The 25,052-nt window shown below is 32.1% G+C and overlaps 1 protein-coding gene across 1 annotated transcript in view; it reads left to right on the top strand.

Moving 5' to 3' along the window:
* Positions 1–25,052, top strand: part of LOC148230060 (uncharacterized) — a 51,176-nt gene that overhangs the window by 20,859 nt on the left and 5,265 nt on the right. Inside the window, exons 3-7 of the mRNA XM_088196974.1 lie at positions 11,164–11,222; positions 21,666–22,363; positions 22,427–22,709; positions 22,794–22,972; positions 23,039–23,237. Coding sequence (XP_088053100.1) covers positions 11,164–11,222; positions 21,666–22,363; positions 22,427–22,709; positions 22,794–22,972; positions 23,039–23,237 — 1,418 coding nt within the window. The remainder of the gene's footprint in view (positions 1–11,163; positions 11,223–21,665; positions 22,364–22,426; positions 22,710–22,793; positions 22,973–23,038; positions 23,238–25,052) is intronic.

Raw genomic sequence — 25,052 nt, 5'->3', positions numbered from 1 at the left:
AGACGGTTATAAAGGAGAGCCGAGGCGTTATGTGGCGTGACTGGAATCATCCATCTCAGTTTTGTAAATTGCTGTTTGACAACTTCTTATTTTACGGTTTTAACGGCATTTGTAAACTTCGACTTAAATTTTACGCTTCTGTTTGACAATTTGATATGCTGATAAGAAATTTCAATTTATCGCCTGTGTTTATTATTTAATTTATATTATTTAAATGCCGGGTTTATCGCGATTAGAGTTTACAATTTGGTATTTTGGCAGTGATGTAACTGCCATGGTCATAAATTTTTAGAAATGAATAAATATTTAATTACATTGTAAATGCAAACTTATTCGTAAAAATAGGGTGGGTTATTTTTTAAAGACTATAGAATGATTAAAAGTTTTTCATATTGTATAAAAAAATATTGACGATTCTCTTAGACAAGTTAAATCATATAATACTATTTCAAAGCAAATTATGAACGATCCAATATTTTTTCATGCTAAATTAATGTATGTTTAGCAGTGCATTTTCTGTACCGGCACACATAATAATTTGGTTGGATTGTTAGGTTTTTATTGAAGGCAAACATAATAAAAGTTGATGGCTGGAATTTATCGGTCGTACATATCCATGGTTTTATTGCAAAAATTGAAGCGATGATAAATAATCAAATCTTGCCGAAATGCATGAAAGACATGTCAAGCAAACAATGTTTTTATGACACACAGTTTTTATGTTTCGTGCTGTATAAATCTGTCATACGTAAGTTATGATGATATTGATACAATAAAAGTATTATTGTTATCTAGCGTAGAATCAAAATAATAAAATCAGATAGTAAATAAAGATAGTTAACAAACTTTTCTTCCTCTTCTTGAAAAGTATAATATCTACTATACAATAATAATTAATATAACCTCTCATCATATCAATTAAAAAATAAGGTAATTGCAAAATTAATGATTTTTTAATTAAATCCTAATGATTCTAAACATAATTTCATTCTACAGATATAATTCGATCTCACCTCTTGATTTTTTTTATATTATTTACTATGCATGTGCATAGTTTATGGGAGTTTTAATTTGTGTTAGTTGAACATTTGTGTGTATTATATTTATGGAAAAAATATTTTGACCTCCTATGCCAATCTAGACTATGTATATGAAATTGGAAAAGAAAAAGTGATCTGTGATAGAAAAATACTGAAATAAATATGCATTATTATTATTAAAATATAAATTTGCGGTAAAATATCTATTATTTGTGAGTGACCGTCAGTTTTGCAATTCCAAGAAGGGCAGGTATAGAGGATAACATTTGGGCTCATTCGCACTCGAAAGTTATGAATGTGTCGACGGTCGGTTTCCATAATGAGTTAGAACGAGAAAGCTATATGCTGTTGGTATACTATCACCTTCTCAGAAGAATCATTGTCTGGAGAAAGCCACGTGCTGGCAAATCAATGTTTCCCTATCTTTTGCCGTGTTTCGTTGTTTGCAAAGCTGATTTATTATTTTTATTTTTGTAATTCCATCATCCTATACCTTTTATTTCATGTAGGAAGTATTATTATACACTTTGTTATTTTCTGTATATTGTATTATACGTATTTGGTGATTTTTTTGCGGTATAAATTGTGATAAAATACTGGGATATGTCGTCCAGACAAGATACAGAAAGACTTTTAGACGAATGTGAAGATGATGTCAATGTCGATGAATCTTTTGACAGTAATATCGACTTTGAAGAGTTGGATTCAGATGCCACCGACGTAAATGATGTAATCGATAACGAAGCTGATGATTCTTCATCAAAAGATGAAGAAACCGAAGATGATGAATTTACACCAGAAGACACCACGTTCATGTCAAGATCTGGTCTAGAATGGCATTCAACTCCACGATACAATTCCAGAACGCGAATCCAGAATATCGTAACATCTTCTTCAGGACTTGGAACAGAGGCTAGCAATGTGACTACAATAAAGGAAACCTTTGCTCTCTTCATGACTGCAGCGATGATTCAAGAAATAAGTAGTAGTGGAGAATAATCGGGTCTCTAGAAATGACAATCAAGACCACACCAACCAACCGGAAATAGAAGCATTCATCAGCGTATTGATAGTTTCTAGAAGATGCAATGGCCGTAGACTACCACTAAAGAAAATATGGACATCTAACCAGCTTTTTAAGTAATTATTTTTTTCTACGGTCATTTCAAGGAACACATTCGTATATTTATACAGTAAAATTCGCTTTGATGACAGAAACACCAGACAATTACGATTTCAACAATCGCAAGATAAATTTCGCGCTTTTATCAAAAGTAAGCCCGGCAGATATGGAATAAAAATATGGGTTGCTGCTGATGTAGAGTCGTCGTATATTTTAAATATACAACCATACATGGGAAAGCAGCAAGTACGAGAGAGAAACCAAGGTGAAAGGGTAGTGACTGATCTAATTAGTCCTTATATTGGAACTGGACGTGGTGTCATTACTGACAACTTATTTTCGTCAGTGCCCCTTGCTCAAAGACTTTTGGAAGACAACATTAACAGGAACAATTAGAAAAACTAAGCGTGAAATACCGCAAGAATTTTTGCGTTCACGCTAGCGAGAGGAATTATTTAGTCGTTTTGACTTTACCGTTGACATCACATTGGTTTCATATGTTCCGAAAAAAAAAACAATCGGTCACACTGTTGTCAACAGAGTTAGCCATGGAACTTGCCAAGGAGAACATACATTTTCAAAAAATAGTGGGATATCGTTTCATAAACATATTCAATATGGTTTCACACTTTATGATCAAGCAACTAACGTTGAAACTGTTACTCCACTGACAATACTGAACAGTTTAGGAGAAATAGGTGCAGCTTTTGCCCTAGAAATTAGGACAGAAAGACTCGATTTTTTGCACCACCTGCAAGAAAAAGCGATATGTACAGTTCACAAACACCAGTTGAAAATATTGTCATGTCCAAATTGTTTACAAGATTCAAGCGTAGAATAAATGAAATATTTATATTATTATCCTAAATATAAATATATTATTTTTGTTATTTTGTATTTTATATTATAAATAAATTATTTAAAAAAAATGTGAATTATTTTTATTTCTTGTGCAATTATTATTTTTAACAATAATAAGTTATATATAAATAATATAATGTTTTACTAATTTTTTAATTGATTTAATTTGTTAAAAATTTAATCGATTTAAAAATAATTAAATAATAATAATTTTATTAGTCAGTGTATGAGAAACGCTGCAACATGCATCGACAAGTAAACGCTGTAGACGCCCCTCAATCGCCGATCGTTCTTTGGCCAGAAATGTCGCCGAAAAATATGACTATAATTTGCAAAAAATGTTAATAAAAAGATATTTTATTCGTTTTATGAAAGTAAATATGCATGGAAACACGTGTTAGATGATTAGGTAAACAATTTTCTGTTGAAAAAGTATCATAATTTCGAGAATAGTCTGGGGGACAAAAAGGACCCCGGTTCGGAACGCTCGCGATTTTTCTACCTTTCGTACGGGATGGGTTAAACCGTTTTACGATTTCGAAATTGACTCGAAACAAATTTTACCTATGTATAATCCTTAATTACAGGATTACATAAAATGTGGGTCTATTAAAGGTAGTAATTAAAAAGTTACAGTGAAAAACAAATTCTTTGGGTACTTTTTGGCCCCCTTTTCGCCCAGGAAGGGTTAAAAGGAACAAGGATAGTTAAAAAAAAATATAATAGTAAAATAAAACTTATTTGATTTAATTTTATATTAGATTTATTAAAAACCATAAAATAAAAAAAATAAATTTACTAAAAGTATTTTTTTAATTTTTATTTTGTGTTACACTTAATGAAATATGACTTTAAAAACTCAAAACGTCCATTGATTGATCATGAGGGATGTCCTAAGTTTCGTTATAAAATTTCTCCAAATGGAAAAAAACTTTCTCGTTGGGTAATGAAGTGGGTTGAATACTTTTCAGAGCATCAAATAAAAGATCCAAATTTTATGCCCTTTTGTTTGTGAAAAATTCGGCGCTCAGTGTTTTCGAATTAGAAGTTTTTTCTCAAGGTTCTTGAATAAACTTATTAATCGATTCCCCTATGGCTCCTTTACGAGTAACGCTCTGACTGTCAGAATCTATTTGTATACAAAGTTATTGATATTCTAGATAATGTATTTTCAGATAACTTGAAAATATAGTAGATCTAAATTAAAATCTTCCGCATTGTGGTGTACGTTATTATTTAAATCCCTTCGATTTTTTGCTAGTCCATTCGGCTAATGATATAAAGAATTTCTTCCCATCCAATTCATTTATTGTTTCCCGTTTACCGTTGTAATAAAATTTGTAAATGAGCTCCATTACCTGAAATTTGTTTTTTGGTAATGAATATCCTCGTTGTTGTATTTATTCTCGTATAAAGGAGCTCGCTGTTAATTAATATTCCATTTAATGCAGCAAGTTTTGCTACAATTCCTTCTAAGCTGCTCTTTTTATGTGTTTCTTGTTTGTCAGTCTTATCGGATATTATTTTATGAACTTTTATGAGATGATTATGGAGATTGCTTGTAGACGATCCTTTATAGCTCAATATTTTATTGCAATGATTGCAGCTTTAGATTAAATTGCATTCATTGCGGTCTGAAAATTAACAGAAATAGTTTAATTAATGCCATTTATTCAATATATAAAATAAAATTTGCTCAGCCTAAAATAAATTTATGAAATATATTGTTAAATAAGAAATAAGATTATTAAAAGCTACAAGTAAACGCCACTTAATATTTAGTAGTATATTAAGCATTTACATTTTTATTTTATGTTTAGTGAATTAAAGTTAATATTTTAGAGCAGTAATTCATAGGAAAAAATAATATCTTTAAAGCTGCTTAGAAGAAGTAATTGTTGCACAATTGGCTAAAATGGCATTCGACATACATCTAAGATTTTTCCACCCCATAACATCTTTAATGTTTTTAAACCCCAGGGGTGTGGCTTCGTAGACAGTGAGACGTTTATTTGAGAGTTTTATTACATTATATTTCAATTGCGACAGACGATAAATGGCGAGATGTTTTCTTCAAGCGGTGGTGGAGAAGCTAGCGCATGGATGATGTCCGTGGGAGGTCCTCAGAGTGGAAGTTGATCCTTCTCTGCTACGGTGATGCTCATATGGAGAAGTTCCTTTCGGGCTGTGATGCGCCGGGCGTCTGCTGGTTTCTTCGATTCGCTGCTGGTGACTGCCCTCTCCTTATCGGAGTCCAGGGTTAAATATCTAGGGCTGCAAAGCTTGATGACTAGTCACAATTATGCAACGATCATCATGTAGTCGCTTCTTAGAATGACAAAATAGGTATACGTCTTTAAAGAGGGACATTCGCTTGATGGGCATTGTCCAAGGTCGTATTGCATAGCAACGGAAATCTTGTGTTCCAGTGATTTATTATATCTGTGACCGTTTCGCAACAAAGAAATATTCTCTCTAAGAACAGAAATCGTGTTATTTATGTGATTTTCTGGTCATAACGAGGGCTTTTGTGTGTGATCCCATCCTTTGTTGATAAATTATCATTTTGGTCACATAAATTTACGTAAGTTTTGAGACAAAGACCCTTTCAAACGTGGTCATCTGTGTGTGGTTGTTACACATCTGCTACATTGTTTTGACATTGACCACAAACAAAATGCAATATCATAAATATTAAAGAGATTCTGATCTAACGGGACTCATTATACCTGATCCTTACTTAAGAAGTGTATTGAAGACAAATGCACAACAAACGAAAATATTTTCAAAACAAACCAAAATATATTTTGTACTTTTAAGGGCATGCGGGCCGCATGCTCTTACCTCTCACTCACTCTCGTCACTTAGCACGCGAGCGAGCGAGAGGAAAAGTATATCACCGCCCACCCCTGGTATGTATATGTATACTGACTATTAAAATATTTCATCTCATTTTATTTGTTACTAAGGCGGTTTTAAATCAAAATATTAACCGTTTAATGTAACTTTCGAATAATAATTCTAACATTGAAAAACGGTTTACAAATTATGTAAATTTAGTTAAAGAAACTGGTTTTTCAAACTCAGTTTTTAAAACTGTCAAGTTATAATAGTTAGTAAAGATGGAACCGAGTTTAAATTTATATTTTATGACGCTCTATTTTTGTGTTTAAAATAACTGCGTCAATTTCATTTTTAGCAAGACTTATAATATGCAATATGTTTGATTTGGAAAGAAAAACAGCAATATAGTCATATTCAAGTATTAAAATACTGTAATACAGTTTAATGACTTAATGAAAAGTGACATAATTCATCACTTTTATCACAGAACTATCAAGTTTGCATCAAGAAAACTACGTAAAATTGACTAAAACGATTCTTAAAACACAGAGAAAAGCGACCCTTTTCACTTCTACCAATTTATTTACCCCAGTCTAACTGGCATCCAAAATCTCCAAGATTTCAACTTGATCATGTTATCTATATTTCGCATAGCAATTGCACAATTTGTATGGCAATATTTGTTGTCATTCTGATACCGTACATGTAAGGAACACAAAATGTAAGGATTTTATTAGATTTTTTTTCTCTCTGCACAAATATTTAAGAAATAAATAAATATGAATAATGTCTTCAATAACATAAGCGGTTTGAGGAAAGTTTTCCTTTAAAGCCGTAAGGACTCTACAGGTCCGCTTTCATTGATACGAAACGACCCCATATTTTATCTTGAAGGGTCTTCTAGTTTTAGAGTCATTTTTGATTTTTTCGAACCATGTCACGATAAATATCCGCCGACAATGCACAAAACTTGGAGCAAATAGTATCAGACACGAATGTTGGCGTCTACTTTTGGGTCAAACGTATTATCTTATCAAAATACATGTGTAAACGTTGTTTTGTAACATGAACGATGTAGTGTAGTTTTTCTTTTTGAGAAATATTGCAATAGTTTGCATGATTTGAAAAAATTTTCAGTGAGTTTTAATCGAGCTATAATTCAGATTTATTGCGAAAATAAACCATGCATATACACGACTAATGCTAACCCTTATACGCTAAGCTTCGAGTGGGTATTTAATAACACTACATGTGATAGTAATTAATAATTAATAACACAAATTAATTATAATATATATATTTGATTATAGCAAAAAACCTGTGCTTTTAAGTACACAAAATATTTATATACATAACTGCAAAAAAAAAAAAATTAATGAATTATAAATTTAAGATTTTTACTTAACACTATATCAAAAATTAGGATAGATATTTGATATTATCCTTCTTATTTAAATCGTTAAACAACTTAAATATTATTTAATCGTCCATATAATATTTTTAGTTATTTCATTAACTATTAGAACATGTCTAAATTTACTGTTCCTTTTAACATTATAATACCCAATTTTTAAAATTTTCGTACCAGTTAATTTAATAGCACAATATCTTACTTACGTAATTTGGGCTCTGCAATATTTTAGTTAAGCTTTTGAAGGTGGGCTATAAAAATGTTAGGTCAGAACTCCAATCGATAAATCGACTCATGTATTTCTTGCCAAAATTATACATAAAAATTTATGCTGTTCAATAAAAATCGCGAGTTATTCGATTCGCGAATCATCAATACACTTTTTACGGTTTTCCCGTCTGTTTTGCATAGTTTCGAAAGAATATGGTAATATCACTTAATATTTAAGACCACTGTCTCTTTATATTCATTCATACAACGACAGAATGGCGATATCGCGATTGTATGTGTAAAAATAAAGGATAATGTCGAGTGGTCTATTGTGGCCGTGGTGCAGTATTATGAACAATGAGGTAGTATGGTTTTTGAGGTTAACGTTGCTGTTCCTTTATAATGAATTTTGATTTACGATCTAAGTGATTATAAAAATATAGGATATACAATGCTATTAAACTTGTATCGTATCCGTTGAATGAACCAATATATATGATATATTACAATCATACACTTATATAAAAATATTAGCAATGCAATAAAAAAAAAACAGAATTTATAAAATATTGATTATGACGCGTGAGAATAATATTGTTGTATTTTATAAAATTATTAATGCTTAGTATTATTATATAATATAAATAAAATTGCATTTTTAGAATGATTACCATTTCATTTGAATCAAAATAATAATTAGTGTAGAATTTACATGATTATTTTCTTCTAATATTTGTATTTATTATGTAGCATTAACATAACACGGAAAGGTGGTATTTAATGAAACATTAAAAGCTTATTGTATTGCAAATAAAATAAGAGCAGAAGTGTATTAAAACTGTGTTTTATCATTGATTCTATGAATCATTAAATATATTTTTTAATTTAAAAATAAATAGGAGTTTATCAATAACAGCAGTTAAAACTAACCTGTTTTTAAATTTATTTATTTTATTTTTTTAGATTAAATTAAAACCATCGTGGCCTAACAGGTTACCCCAATGCGCAACGATGGTCGAAAACAAATTTCAAATTTATAAAACAAAAAACGTTTATATACATAAATAGAACAACACTTAAAAATAATAAACATAACAAAAAATTATAAAATATCAAAATTAAATGATACAAACTGGATCAGCTCCTCGTAGCTAACATGTCAATATGTAATGCCAGCGTATTAAGGAGCCGGATGGCCACAGCTATAGGTGAGTCGGCAAGTGCGGACGTCCGAGCCCTAACGGCCATCAAAAGAGGACGCGATCGTGATTCTCGAAAATGTTCTGGAACCCAAAACTGGAATTCCTCGAGAATAGCTGGATTGTCGACAGCACCTTTTAGTAATTTGAAAAAATGCTTAGCGACATATAACTTTCTGCGAGAGCTAAGCGAATCGTATCCCAACGCTCCTAAAAGAAAAGCGCTGGGATATATGTACGGATAATAACCAAATGTCCTTTGGTAAAGGTATCTTAAATACCTTTTTTGAATTTTTTTCACTAAAAGGAAATATCTGGCTATTCGGGGATTCCAAATTATAGATCCCGATTCAAGAATGCTACGAACTAAGGTGTCATAGAGGATGCGAATAACTGACGGATCGTCAAAGTGAAAGGCATTCCTCATAACAAAGCCGAGCATCTTGGAAGATTTATCACAGACGTCGTGTATGTGTAGAGAGAACCTCCATTTGCTCTCGAAAGTGATTCCGAGATCTTTAGTGGAAGTTTTTCTAGTAAAAATGTTACCACCGAGATGGTAGAAATAAGCTGATGGCGAATGGGATCGAGAAAATGACACAGTATGACACTTTCCGACACTAAAAAGCAGACAGAAGCCCATCTCCATAAAGAGTCTAAATCACTTTGTAGAGTGAAGGAGTCCACAACAGATCGAATGCATTTATATAATTTTAAATCATCTGCGTACAGAAAAAAACTTGAATTTGTTCATTTATAAATAACAAAAAAAGCAGAGGGCCCAGACTGGATCCTTGAGGAACCCCCGAAGGGGTAAAATATTCTTTCAACAATCGGCCACCACAGTTTACAAACTGTCTATTAAAATAAAAAATATATTAAAATGTCGAATGAAGTTATTGTTATTTTAGACCTTCCTGTATTTTAATTATGTCTCTTAACTAAACATCAACTATTTTTATTGTTATTTTGATCATAAATATACATGTCTATTAAAAATATAATGTACCACTTAGAATCGGTTCACTAATGGGAATAAGAAAACTTTCGAATAGTGTTCTCTGTTTTATATTTCACAACGATAAAACAACATACAATGTATCAAGGTGACTTAACATAGAAAGTTAATGTAAGTGCATTTTGTGTCATGGACTTATATATGGCATTTAAACTTTACACGTGTTCATACAGTTAGTTGGTAATGATGCACTGGGTTCGTACAGTCAGTGGTTAAGTTTAAAATATAGGGTACAAACTTGTTGATCCAGTAATGAGTTTCCATAACAAGGAACTTATGTTATCTGGTTATTACATGACTTGTTTTCTTTGTCATTTGACCTAACATAATTATGATTCGTGTGGTTTGGTTCTGTTCAGTCATCTGGTTAGATCTTACACGTTGAGGAGATTAACATGATCTTTTAGTCGTTATTAATGTGGTAAGGCAAATTTATGTATGACTTAAATGTATTTATATATTTATATAATGCTTGTATGTCGATAACTAGAAAGAAGCGTAGGGTCTGTACTCGGTTTACAATGAACGTGGTTAGAAAGTAATGATAGGCAGGTTACAAGTTTGTTACTAATTTATAACAATCAGTGAAAGGATTTTAATTTTTATTGCTAACGTAGTAGTAATTTTATTATTAATAATGTGTTCGGGTAGTTTATCTTGCATCCATTTGTATTTGCGACAGGTATTGTAATTGTATCAGAATCGATTATCAGCTCTACACCTTAAGGATTATGTCTTTTATTTTAGTATTTTGACTCCTATAGAGTTCTAAAAGTCTCGTGCACCTAAGCAATTAGCCTTTATCTATGTCAACCTGACGAATGGGATAAGGGTAGGCCGAATTCGCGAGTAGGTCGCGGCGAACTAATTTATTACAGCCGGTTTGGCAAGATCGATAGCACAGTTTTAATTAGCAAACCCTCCGGTGGGATCTCCTTCGATAGATCTTGATTGCAATATCCAATTTTGGAGGCAATCTAAGCGAAAATAAGCATCTGGGTGCAGTTGCGTGATGGCCACGCACGCCATACGACGATTCAGGTCGCAGGGTGATGGTGCACGTCAAGTGCCGAACATGATAGAAGAAGAATAACGTACAAGGAAAAGTCAATAACAAAACTGTCAGATACTTTGTTGGAGGGTGTTGGTGTATTGGCGAAATTGTACTTTAAAGGCAAACAAAAGTTTCAAGGCGCGCTTCGATAACTAGGTGAAAAGGTGTGGCGTGAGGGATCTTGGTTAACTTATACATATAAAGATTAATCTTTAAAATTTAAAATATTTAAAAAATTTAAAATATGAATTGGGAATTGTCTGAGCACACATAGTAACAAGATTAATGAAGACCAGTCGTTCTCAAAATTTTGCATTGATATTCAATTGATTAATGGAACATTTTTTTAAATATTTATTTGTAAATTACCTTGATTTAAAATTTGTATTTGATTGTTTTTCAGATAAATGCGTTCTGGAAGAAGCTTTAACAGACACTGGATTTTATACTGTTTTTGAAGACGTAAGTATAGTTTTTACGTCTTATATGATATTTACATACGAGAAAAGCATATTTCTATTTTTTATAGATATAAATTTATGCTAGAGGGATATTATTTATTATTTTGATTAGAGAAACTTCCACTAAAGATCTCGGAATCACTTTATTAGACAGTTTGTAACCTATGGTAGCCGATTGTCGAAAGAATATTTTATCCCTTCGGGGGTTCTTCAAGGATCCAATCTGAGCCCTCTGCTTTTTGTGTTTTTATTAATGACATTAATACGGTAATTACAAATTCAAGTTTTCTTCTGTACGCAAATGATTTAAAATTATATAAATGCATTCGATCTGTTGTGGACTCCTTCTCTCTACAAAGTGATTTAGAGTGGAAATGGGCTTTCGTTAACCGTCTGCCCTTTAGTGGCGAAAAGTGCCAGACTGTGTCATTTTCTCGATCCCATTCGCCATCAGCTTATTTCTACCATCTCGGTGGTAACATTTTGACTAGAGAAACTTCCACTAAAGATCTCGGAATCACTTCCAGAGAGCAAATGGAGGTTCTCTCTACACATACACGACGTCTGTGATAAATCTTCCAAGATGCTCGGCTTTGTTATGAGGAATGCCTTTCACTTTGACGATCCGTCAGTTCTTCGCATCTTCTTTGACACATTAGTTCGTAGCATTCTTGAATCTGGATCTATAATTTGGAACCCCCGAATAGCCAAATATTCCCTTTTAGTGGAAAAAATTCAAAAAAGGTATTTAAGATACCTTTACAAAAGGACATTTGGTTATTATCCGTACATATATCCCAGCGCCTTTCTTTTAGGAGCGTTGGGATACGATTCGCTGAGTTCTCGCAGAAAGTTGTATGTCGCTAAGCATTTTTTCAAATTACTAAAAGGTGCTGTCGACAATCCAGCTATTCTCTAGGAATTCCAGTTTTGGGCTCCGGAACATTTTCGAGAATCACGATCGCGTCCTCTTTTGATATCCGTTAGGGCTAGGACGTCCACACTTGCCGACTCGCCTATAGCTGTGGCCATCCGGCTGCTTAATACGCTTGCATTACATATTGACCTGTTTAATGTTAGAAGCTGATCCAGTTTGTATCATTTAATTTTGATATTTTATAATTTTTTGTTATGTTTATTATTTTTAAGTATTGTTCTATTTATGTTTTGTAAATTTAAAATTTGTTTTCGACCATCGTGGCACATTGGGGTAACTTGGTAGGCCACGATGGTCTTAATTTAATCTAAAAATAAATAAATTACAAAGATACATAGATTATGAAATATTGCTAGAATATTTTTTTAATTTTTTTCAATTATACATTTAGAACATTTTATTTATTGTAACATAAGAGTCTTCATTTTTAGGCAAAACTGTTTCCAACAATTCCCAGATTTTCAGTCTAGTAGTTAATGCTTACATGTATGTATTAATTATGTCTGATTGACTTACCCAGTTAGTATAGATAGAACTGTTGTAGAAAATAATCTAAAAAAATAAAATAAATAATGTTTTACTCTATAGTGTTGTCCTGTTTTTTGACAGTTTTTGGGTTATGCAATGGATTTCCGTTGGATTCTTAAGGCACGCGTTATCCTTACAATGCGTTTACAACAAATATATTTAATCTTTCTGATTCGTGTCGGGTACTTTGACTTAAACTGCAAAAATTGTTTTCTCATGACGGTGTTCCATTTAAACAAAGATTTTTTGCCTTAGGCGTTGAAATATTGTCTTTATATGTATCACATGCTGAAACTGAGTTTATGATTTGGTAGCATACTATTCAGATTATCAAGCCTGTAAATTTGGCTAAAAGCTTTTCGATCGTTTTAGGAGTGTCGATTTAATCCCTCTATTGTTAGTGTCAATTATTGAACATGACAGTTCAAACAGCTTACTGTAGAATTTAACCACGTTTTAAAGCATCAAGTTAGCGCTAGTTATTCAACGGTTGTTTGACGATAATAAAATTGCATGTTTTTATAAACTTTTGTTTTTTTTAATACTGAACTTTGACTGTCAGTTACAGTTATGAAATATTTTTTGTTGTGAAGCTTAAGTCGTGACTAAAACAATATTTTTCAACCCCCGATTTTAGAGTGGCAAAATATTTACGTTAAAAAATTCTGGTTTATATTACTGCATGAAACATAAACTGGATGATCTAAAAAATATAGAAACAACTAACACTAATAAATAATTATGATTAAGAATTTGCTATTCTAAGTCAATAGTACTTAAAAAATATTGAAATAGTGAGGCTTCATAAGATTCCCATATCATCTGGACGAAGTACCGTAGCACTAAATATTATGTTTTATCTCTTTCTTCGTTGCATGCGACACCACTCCCACTTTTATTTCTAGGGGATCGGCATCAGTCCTGGATTGTTAAATGAATAAATTTGATTAACCTACAATACCACTAACATCATACCATAATTTTGCTACTTATGTATCTGATTTGTTTTTATTTTGCGCAGACATTTAACGATCTTTTAAATAAATATAATTATTATAGTCATTATTAAATGTATTCCTACTATTGTTGTTTCCAAAAGTAATAAAATATTTATATTTATTATAAGAAAAGAGCATTATTATATAATAAAAATAAAATGGTAAATATTTCGTTAGAAGCGCAGGGTAACACCCCCACGGTGTATGGCTGAGAGGCAAATAGTATTGGATTCTAATTAGAATGTAACGGTAAACCGTCGAGCTCGATAGGGAATCTTATGATGCGTACCGCAGAAACTTGCACCCCTATACGTTCTGTATGAAAAAAATATATAATTTTTTTTTACAAAATGGCGGCCAATGTAAAAATTAAAAGTGCCATAACTTTGCAAAATGTAATTCTACTGAAAAATGTCGTATGCAAAAATAATTTTTAATTATTTTTTTTTTAATAAAAAACGAGTCTTACGGTAAATTGACCGGGCCCCTGTGCTAGCTTTTATGTGACTTGGCATATAGTTAACGCTAGTATTTGGTAAACAGTCTAGCTAGAAAGGGAATCTTATGATGCGTACCGCAGAAACTTGCATTAAGACAGGCGTTTTGGTTAAATAAGTTGGATAGATACGCTACAATAAAACGTGTTATTACTAGTGATGAGAAATTGATTTTTAATGGCATTCTAACGCGTTTTTAAATAATAGTTATCCTTTGTTCAACTACTTGAACATTAATGTGCTTGATTAGTGATAAAATAAAGCATTGATTTTTCAAAATGGCGGATGATTATTTAAATCAACTTTAACGCACGGCTTTAAAAAAATATTAGTATCGAAATATATAAATACAAACAGATTATGATGTGATCACTTCTGCTTATTCTTAGGATGACGCGTATGCTTTTCGGTATAGTTACTGACTGAACTACAAGCACGTATGTTTGTCCAAACACGCGATTGTCCTGAAATACGATGCGTCGAAAACTCAATTCAATTTTTATAGAATCGTGCAAAGTCAAGAAGTGTTTATTCGGCACCAGATATATAAAACATAAGGCACAAAAGAAGAAAATAAGTTTACAATATTACAAAACAACGGAGTTGGCAATCGCGTGCGCTAAGGAGCGCCACACGTACCCACACGTAGGCGTGTTCGTGCCATTTTCAATTGGCGAATATATTTAATGCGAAATTTAGTTGGCGTGTTATTAACGCCTCTTATGTCGAATTGTCGACGATCGAACGAAAACTATCGACACCCAAACGGCGACATTGCACGTGAACAAAAGTAACGACTTTCGATGTGTCGTTATTATTGGAATTATCGCTTTTCGTAACAGCTTTATTTTGAACTGATTTATATGTTCGATTGAATGCTATAGCTGACACTTGTGAAAAGTGGGGTCGTTCTATAAATATATTATCGATATAGGGTATGGTACTTTCTAGAATTCCAGAGATTTTATAAAGTAGATTTTGAATAATTATTAATGAATAAATTAAAAATCAATTCTTTTAATAAATATATAGGATAATAATATATAGTTTAAAAATATTATTATGTATAATATTTGTTTCATAGGCAAAGTGAGTTATAACGAAAAGGAGGCCGTTGAAAAATATCGTAAAGCTAAATTTTATCCTTTTCTATGATTTATATTTAATATTAAAACATATTTAAATCCGGGAAAAATATATTTTTTATTTAATATTCCGTTGTAATCAGACATGCATAAGCCCAATGCGTTACAATGGGTAAGTAGTACCAACTGAGTAAGTCAATCAGATATAATGTTCGATTCGATAATGAACGAAACAATACGAAACGATAAAAAAAATATTATCGATTAGATCGATAATGGCCGATAACGATAAATGAAATTTATCGTTTGATCGATATTACCGTTCGTGTAATCGATAATGAACGATATGAATCGATAACAACGATTGTTAACGATTAATATCGTTTAATATAAATAATATTGTTTAATAATAATATAAATATTGTTTAATTTTGTACAACCTCAAAAATTAACGATAAATTTTGTAACTTTCGATTGTAATAAAAAAAATTGTTTAAAAAATTTTTAATTTTATAAAATTATCTGAAATTACCAGTTATAAATTAAAATGACCAGAACATTAAATAATAAAAATATAATAAAAATATAATCTTTCAAGCCAAAAAATCACAAATATTAAAATATCAAAAAATTCACCTTCACAGTTTCTGCCTCTGATTCTGTATAACTTGCATTGATAGTCTCTGAAGGACCGATGCTGACAACATCATCTATTGAGTCTAAATCTGGAGCATATACAATTCTTTGTAACTTTTTTTTTAAGTTTGCGATAACTGTCTTGAGCTTTTCATGGAGTCACATTCACAGTGTTGCGGGAGTACTTACTTGATGCACTGGATACAGAACAAGCATGTCTTCTTGGAGTTAAAAATGATGGTCCACTCTCCTCATCATCCCTCTCTCCGACAGGTAATTCATTAACAATAGTAATTCCAATATTGTATTTAGTGATACGGACTCTACTGTGATTCAGTTGTATGTAGAGGATTTTTTCAACATTTGACGGGTCAAACCTTATTCTCTGAGATGCTAGCAGGTTTCCTCTAGCAGAAAAAACCCGTTCACTTTTCTGGCTTCAGCCGCTAACAACGGGAAGATCCCGTTGTAATCTTTCCATCAGGTCAATACAGAAATTTTATAAGATGAAGGTCCGGGATAAATCTTGAAGGAGTTCCACTACTTTTCCACTGCCGATTTTGTCCGATTTAGAGTCGCATGCTGAGCTTTTTCAGCCACCAACTGATCCATGAAATCCATGTCGTCGAGGGTAAGAGTTGATGCCAGTCCGATATGCTGCCTTGTTGGAACTTCCTGTTCAACTTCTTGAGACGATGGATGTGAGTCAAGAAATCTTCTAAGAGTGGAATCTTCCTCGTTGAACTGAGTAAGAGGTAATCTCTTATAATACGGGTAAAGTTGATTGGCCATACGTACATGGTGCTCATCAGTACTAGGCTTCGGCAAAACTCGTTCCATTTGTCTCTGAAATTCAGTGATGAATTCTTGCGTGAGTTGTTGTGCTAGATAAGCAGCGAGCACTTTTCTAAGATAAGAGAAATGGGAATATTTTTTAAGCGGTCAGTGAAACATCAGCAGAAAGACCCTCATTCACATCTTTTTCTAATATCAGGACTAGTTCGGACATAAACGTGAAGTCAAAGAACGCATAATTTCGCGCGCCATTGGTTAACATTATTTTATTTTGTACTTTCCCACCAAATATCGCTTAAACAAACGATAATATCGTTCATTATCGATCATTATCGTTAGATATCGATAATCGAAAAATGCATTATCGTTCATTAACGATATCGAACGATAATCGATAATGAAAAATTATCGTTGTCGTTATCGAAAATTATCGTTCATTATCGATCATTATCGTTATGAAGACTTCGATCCTTAGTCTATATTAATAAGTACAAATTATAATGTATAAATCACTGCAGCTGGGGTCGGGGGTTTTTTTTATAATAGTGCATTTCTTATAAATAAAAATTCTAATGCCGCTGCCGGGGATTGAACCCGCCACCTCAGAGTTACTAGTCTAAGACGTTACGGACTACGCTATTCCATCCTTAAAATATACATATAATTACTATACTCAGTTTCTTTCAAAAGTTATTTTAAAAACTAATTAAAAATAATAAGTTGATTGTCAGCGACTTATACCACTTGTCTATCGTACTGGTTAAAATTTAACTATATATTACATTAACAAACAATATATGTGTTGTAGATTGTGTTTGTTTTGAATAATAAATAACAAACACATTTTTCTTAAACGTAATGGGTAGGGCATCCAAATACCCGGCCAAATTCATTACCCGGTTCTACGGGTATTTTCCGCGAAAGAACCGGGTATCCGGTTCAGTTCCGGGTAATTTTTGTAAGCCGTTAAAAGTCTAATTTTTATTATATTTGAATCTTTGATTAAATATGACGTGATATATTTAATTTTACTTTAATAATTAATATAATTTTTTTTAAAATAAGGTTTTGAAATAAAATCAATATATTATGTAATTATTAATACTTTACTCAATCGAAATATTTTTACATTCCATCGGTAGGTACATATATACATATACTTACATACTACATACACGTGTAACAGTACAAAACCGAAATATTTATTTTAACACATATTTGGCAATAATAATACAAATTGCACATGAAAAATACTAAGGAAATAAATTTTATTAAAATTCTAAAAGAAATTAGATGATTGTATTTATTATATGTATTATATGTAGGTAGAGAAAGTGATGTTCTTTTTGTAAAAAGTTATATTTTAAAAACACTAACGAATCTAATGTGTTATATTTTCACCCTACAACGCATTCAAATTAATTTTTATTTACAACTGCATCCTTTCAAAATAATCCTTATCTATGCATTCGCTTATCTCGAAATTTATAGGTCGCCAAGTGCTGTCCCTTTTTTTGTCGTTCAAAGACGTTAGTCGCTTAAGAACGCCGATTCGGCTCTTCCATTTAATTTGAAATAATGGAAAAAATTATTTAAATGAGATTAACCGGATACCCGTCAAAAATTACCCGGTTTTCGGTTCCATTAAAAACATGGCGGGTACCCGGTTCCGGTTCTACCCGGTTCGAATGCCCTAGTAATGGGTTCTTAAGCTGTCATATTTTTTATAATTTGTTATCACTGATATCATTGTACTATGTATGTTATAAATTATTTAAAGCGTTTTACCTGTGCAAAAAAAAATTGGTTTGTTAAAAACGCGACATATGTTCTTAGAAAAAACATATGTCGCGTTTTGAACAAACGAATTTAAAATTTTGTACGCGCTCCTTTCTCATAAGGGTCTTTCAGATAATCGTAACTAACAAAAAATCAGGGGTAGTATACGAATATATTTTATTGTAATAAAGCATGTGATGCTTCAACCCCTGGTATATAAACTTAGAATGGGTCGATGAAAGACGATGTTTTGTCAAAGAATATGTTTTTATAGACTTATTATTATAAAAGATGAAAGATGTGCCGAATATTTTTTATTGGCGAATATTTTTTTTCGACGATGTGATGAATGAATGAAAGTAAAGAAATAAATGTGACAAAAAAGTTTTTCTACACAGTCGTCTTATTGATTTTTATTTGTACTTTACTTTATTAAGTACACAAACTCTCATATATAAACAGATTATGCAAATAAAATAAATAGGAGTTTTTTATTTTAATAATTTATACGTTTATTTTTTGTGTAATATCGTATTGAGAGCTTTTCCTACATCAAGTATTATAAGATTCGTGCTTTTCTTTTTAACGATTTGACTAAAATTATATTTAGTATATGAGTAGTTTTTTTCGCGAAAAGAAAATTGTACGTTTATTAATTCTTTATAAGAAAAAGATTTTTTTTAGATAATATATATTAGTTAGCAAAGTTATAGTAACAAACTAATAGGTCAATAATTCATAAGAGCGTCTGCATAAACTTTAGTTTTTTTAGAAATATAGGTGATGTATTTATATTATAAACAAGTTGAAAATATCATATATAAGTAGTGAAATAAATTATTCAGTAAATATTTTAATAAAACGTAATATTATTTTCTTAAGCTTTGGGTTTCTTTAATAGGTTAACTGAGATAATAATTTATAAAGGAATGACGACGTTAATTGTTTTTATTATTATCTACCATTAAGTGGTATTGGCACAATATCTGACCGTTTATGAAGAAGTAACTGACTATTTATAATTATAAATTGACCATTTACATATCAATAAAAAATATTTTTGACTGTATAAATTAAAAAGTTGCTGAGCATTATTTCTAAAAAAAGTAACTATTTATTTATCAGCTTAATTAAATTAAACCAGATATTGATAAATAAAGTGCATCGCATACTAAAAAGTTTGTGAACCTTCGTCCTATTTCAAAACTGGCTAATTTCCCCTAATGTATCATAAAGATTTTTTATTATTTCGGCGTATCATGTTATATATTATATAATATAATACATTTATTATAGGACATTTTGCCATACTGATGACAATACGATTCGGAATGATTTGATTGCTTTCGCAAAATTTCCACACGGCACGATATTAGTAGTATTATTTTGTGTAGTAAACGTTATCCGAAAATTATTTTATTAATGCTGCGGAAAAAACTTTGCGGCTGTAAAAACGGCCAACGATCTTATCATTTAATGAACGCCATTACTCTGCGGATTGAAATAAGTTATTATAATTTATATGCAAAACAACCGGGCGGCCAAAACAACCAGGGACGGCGCAGCCCCGAACGAATCCAAAATGTTAATTGATATTTGGGGCATATACCTCATAAACAAATCTCATTTTTCGATGATTGCTTTTGATTGTAGAATGCCGAATGTTAAAGAAAATTGAAAGATAAACCCAAAAATCAGGTCACTAGAACATGAAAGAACATATAAAAATATATTATTTTCAGGTCAGAAACATTTCGTAGAAATGAAATGCATTAACAAATGGTTTCCCTTCTATTGATTATGGTTAAGGTTGGTCGTAAAAACGAGCCATTAATACAAGTTGATTTGTGTTAATTTAATTTTAAACCGTACTTATATACACCCGCTCTTTATACGGCCTTTCGCTATAACGGCCCTCTTCAATTAAGGCACGTTTTCGATTTACGGCCTAAAATGTTTCACTATAACGGCAAAAAAAGAAAGGAAAAATATTTGCGAGACAATAACCTATGTAACAAGGCTTTGCTAATTTTGGATAATGCACCAGGGCATCCTACTAATTTATCCGAACTATCTGAAGATGTCATGATTGAGTACCTTCCGAAAAATACAACAGCTATGATCCAACCAATGGATCAGGGTGCAATAGCCACTTTTAAGGCATATTATCTACGCCGAACTTTTCGACAACTTATAAGGGAAACCGATGGTAAATCTTCAATTAAAACATTTTGGAAAAACTATAACATCAAGGATGCTGTTGACAGTATATGAAGTGAATCATGGAAGGAATTAAAATTAACAACAATGGACCATGTTTGGAAAAAAATATGGCCAGAATGTGTAAAAAGTACTGATGCAGAAATTAATTGCCTTCCTGAAATTAGGCAAAACATTTTGGATCTAGCACATGATCTCGGCTTTGAAGTTTTGAACGAACGTGAGGTGCTTGATCTACTTGAAGCTGATAGGGAACCCCTTTCATATGAGGAACTCATTCAGTTGCAAGCAGAACCGGCATTTGAGAGACAGAGCCTGTTGTGTCCAAACAGCTAACATCAAAAAATTTGTCGAAAGCTTTTTCCTATTTCGAACAAGGAATAAACATCCTCCTTGAAAACGATCCGGACGTCGAACGTAGCGCTAAAGTTTCTCGAGGAATTAACTCAGCCATTAGCTGTTATAAATCACTGAAGAACGAAATAGACAAGAAGGCAAGACAAACAACGTTGGACAATTTTTTTAAGCCAGGCCCATCCTTACCAGCGAAAAATAATGACGACAGTAATCTGCAGGTTACCATTTCTTCATCGTCTTCAGATTAAAGCCATTTTAAAAAAAATTATGTATGTATACATACATATATTTTATGTAACATGAAGTTGTTTCATTTTTGTTTATGGATTATTGTTGGTTTTTGGAGTCTGTTATTATTTTATATACAAATGTATGTACTTGTCATGTATGTATTTTTGATTTAAATGAAATAAAAAGATAAAATGCATTTTAAATGATAAACCATGTTACATATTTAACAAATTTGGAACCGATCCCACTGAATTTGTATGAATTTGTATTAGAATAATTGATTCGGTATACGGCTTTTCGCTTTGCGGCCAAGTTTCGTGGAACGTATCTAGGCCGTAAAGCGAGGTATGGGTGTATATTAAAAAATTATTAACATTTCAGGGTAGCGCGAGAAAAAGTCTATGTTGGCTGCTTCTCTTCGATCAGCAAAGAAGACGTTGGGCAAATAGAGATTTAGCTAATGGAGTAGCTGCAGTTACTCGTCAAAAAGACATTAGAGGCAGATCAAGAAGCCGCAGAAAGCAATCTAAAGATTCTTTAAGAATATCCAGGGAGTCTTCGTCTGATTCATGGAAGACTAGAGTGTCTCGAGATTCTTCTTTAGATGGAAGACAATCAAGAAACTCTCTTTTAAGGAGTAAAGTAAGATCAGTGCGAGATTTGTCTGCTGACGCAAAAGAGGCTGTAAGACAAGCGAAAGAGTCATTCGACCAAGAATTGGAGAGAGGGAGCAATTATGATGCCAAACATAAATTTCAATCTATACGGGAAGTTTCGAACAGTGCCAAAGACGACACCGACTTGGAAGGGATCGGTGAGGTCAAAGAAGAAGGTCCGGATTTTGTGCAAGTTGAGAGAAAGTCAAGCGACGGGTCTAACGGTAGTGCCAAATTGTTAAAGCAAGATACTTCTGAAGACTTAGAATATACTATTTCAAGAAATGAAATGAGAGACGTCATGGAAATGGTAGCTGGAGAGATCGGCGCTTGTGTCAAGAACTTTGATATTGTGCTTTGGGATAATCGCGTGAAAATAGCAGCTGGTATTGCTAAGATACGCATAAGAAACAAGGCATTGACGTATGTTATTCTATATAAAATAATTAAATTAAATTAAAATTTATTCTGATTTTTATGATTTAGATTGTCAGAGCTATTACCTTCGCATCTTAGAGACGAAAGAGTAACAGCGTCTTCTCAAAGAGAAACTATGACCGGTTGGGTAAACGTCTTTAAATCTAGGAGCATATCAGAATTAGTGCAGAGGTTCAATGAGATGGGATTTAGTTACTCGACTTCTCGTAATTTAGAACCGAATCAATTCCGCTTCGACAGATATTGTCCTAAGTTTCTGTCTATGAAACCAGCTATACGTTCGGATTTTGTGAGAAGCTCTCTTCTAATGGATAATATAATCGTCTTACAGGTAAGCGTCCCAATTTAAATCAGTACATAAATATCTAGTGAGTTATTTAATGCGTTTAAATATAATTTATTTTTATTATTCTAGGAACGCGAGTTTTGCTTAGGAGCAGCTGCCTTATGTCGAGCTTTGAAAGACGCCCAGTTATACGGCGATGTAGTCCAAACTCACGGAACTTCACCTAAAGCCGTTGCTTATTTGGCAGCTCAGCTGAGAGACTGGCCTGGTCACCAAGGGCAGCTGATAGTCTTCGGCGCGGGCGATAGGTATTGACGCGAATATTCAATTGTATTTTTATTTAGAGTGTGATTGATCGATGTGGTGCTATTTAGGAAAGCCGAGTACGAGTGTTTCCTGCGTGCGTTGGGCGCCACAAACACTAGGGTGTTCGCTGAGTTCGCTTGGGAGTTGGGCGGGTCACTGTGGGCGAGGGCGGTGGCGGCCCTGGCGGCACCTCCGAATTCTTATTCGGCTGTGGTAGACCCGATCGACCTGGTCTGTAGCAGAGGTGGGGACCTTAGAATGCTAGAGGTAATAACAATGATAAAAATATTACTTTGACACGAAAGCAAAATACAGAAGATCAAGCGACATACGCATATATTTAAAGAAATATATTTTTTGCTTCAATTTTCATTAGGACTGTATTAATTTATAATTAAAAGGTGCAAATTTATTAATATAGTATATTGCATGCAGATATATCATAACCTCAGGAGTGCCACTCTAATTTTTGTAAAAAAATGTTTCGATCTTTACATAAAAATTGATTGCTGTTTATGACTTTAAAATTAAAATATATTGCTCTTAGCCATAATTTTTTCACTCATAAGCGTTTCCCAACCTTTTTTGGCTCGCGTACCACTTCGTAAAAATGATTGTATTTCGAGAAATTTGTTATTCTATTTACATTATAAATTTTATAGGGTGACTATTAGAGTCTCCAATTACTCGAACCATCAACTACTCGAGTATCGAATATTAAAATTTTAAAATACTCGAGTACTCGAGTACTTTCGAGTATTTACCAATTGTACCAAAATAGCTATTATTCAAATTCGTGCACATATAAATAAATAAATAAAATACTTAGTAAGTTAATTTTTACAATTATTTTAACTTCACGAACATACTTTTTAAAAACAATAATGCAAAAAGTGTCTCGAATTTAATATTACTGCTAACCTTTGGTTTTATTATTCCCGTTATGGTAAAAACCCTTTCCGTTGCTGTTGATGTTGGTCTTATTGTCATTAACGCGTTGGATAAGGCTTCTAATTTATATCTGTTTGCTTTTTATAGATATAAAATTTTTTGAACTCTTTTTTTATGTTCTCTTCTTTCATTCCCTTCTCTGCTTTTCTCTTATTTCCTTCGACTATTGACAAAATAGCATTTTGTAATTCTTCTTGAATAGATTTTTTTTTCTTAACAATATACAATATTCTACACCTTCAGATTAATGCGAAGAATTTAAATCTATATCCTTCGAAGATGTATTTGGGTGAATCCCTTTCACTCTAGAGCTAAACGGTTCGCAAAGAACTGACCTTACTTTAAATGTCTTTAAAACACACAATTGTTTTGATTTATATTTTAAGCTGAGGGATCAGTATAAAAAAATTACAACACTTTACGCTACAACTGCATAGTCATAAAACCTAAATTTTTTTTTTTGATATTTCATATTGTTCATTACCATAAATTAGGTAAGTCGGGACTGTCGGACAGAAAACACAAAAGAAATTTCTCCGTCGTACCCACTAACATAGCCGACGACCGGAACTATGGAACTATGAAAAAATTATACCTGATAGTAACCGCTCTAACTCGGGACTTCGGGCATAAACGCCAAATAAAAGCAAGACGTTAACCTTTACCGGACCGAGTTAAAGTTATTTTTGTTTCTAAAATATTTCAAAAATTTTTAATTTCGAGTATTAATCGAGTAATTTTCAAAATACTCGATTATCAAGTACTTGAAAAATAGACAAAAATACTCGAGTATCGAGTACTCGATTACTCGAATTGGAGACTCTAGTGACTATATTTCCCAGAACTCAAATTATTTAAGCTTAAAAAAAATATCAAAGGTTTTATTTTTTCTGATAACTATGAGACATTTGAATTTTACATATCACTCAATTCTTGTCGAAATTCAAAACCAGGACATTTAAGGAAGTAATTTTCTTAACAACTAATTTTAATTAAAAAAAAATTATTCGTATTAAAAAAAATGAAATGCGCCGCAGGCAATTTTTTCCAAAAATTACCGATATTAATAAAAAAAATATGTGTATAGAATTAATTAAACACGGTAAATGTAAAAAAAATTCTGATGAAAAT

The sequence above is a fragment of the Plectrocnemia conspersa genome, unplaced genomic scaffold (assembly GCF_051122295.1).
Source record: "Plectrocnemia conspersa isolate PC_06_02 unplaced genomic scaffold, ASM5112229v1 ptg000011l, whole genome shotgun sequence".
Classification (NCBI taxonomy): Eukaryota; Metazoa; Arthropoda; class Insecta; order Trichoptera; family Polycentropodidae; genus Plectrocnemia; species Plectrocnemia conspersa.
This window is presented reverse-complemented; position numbering and strand designations above follow the sequence as displayed.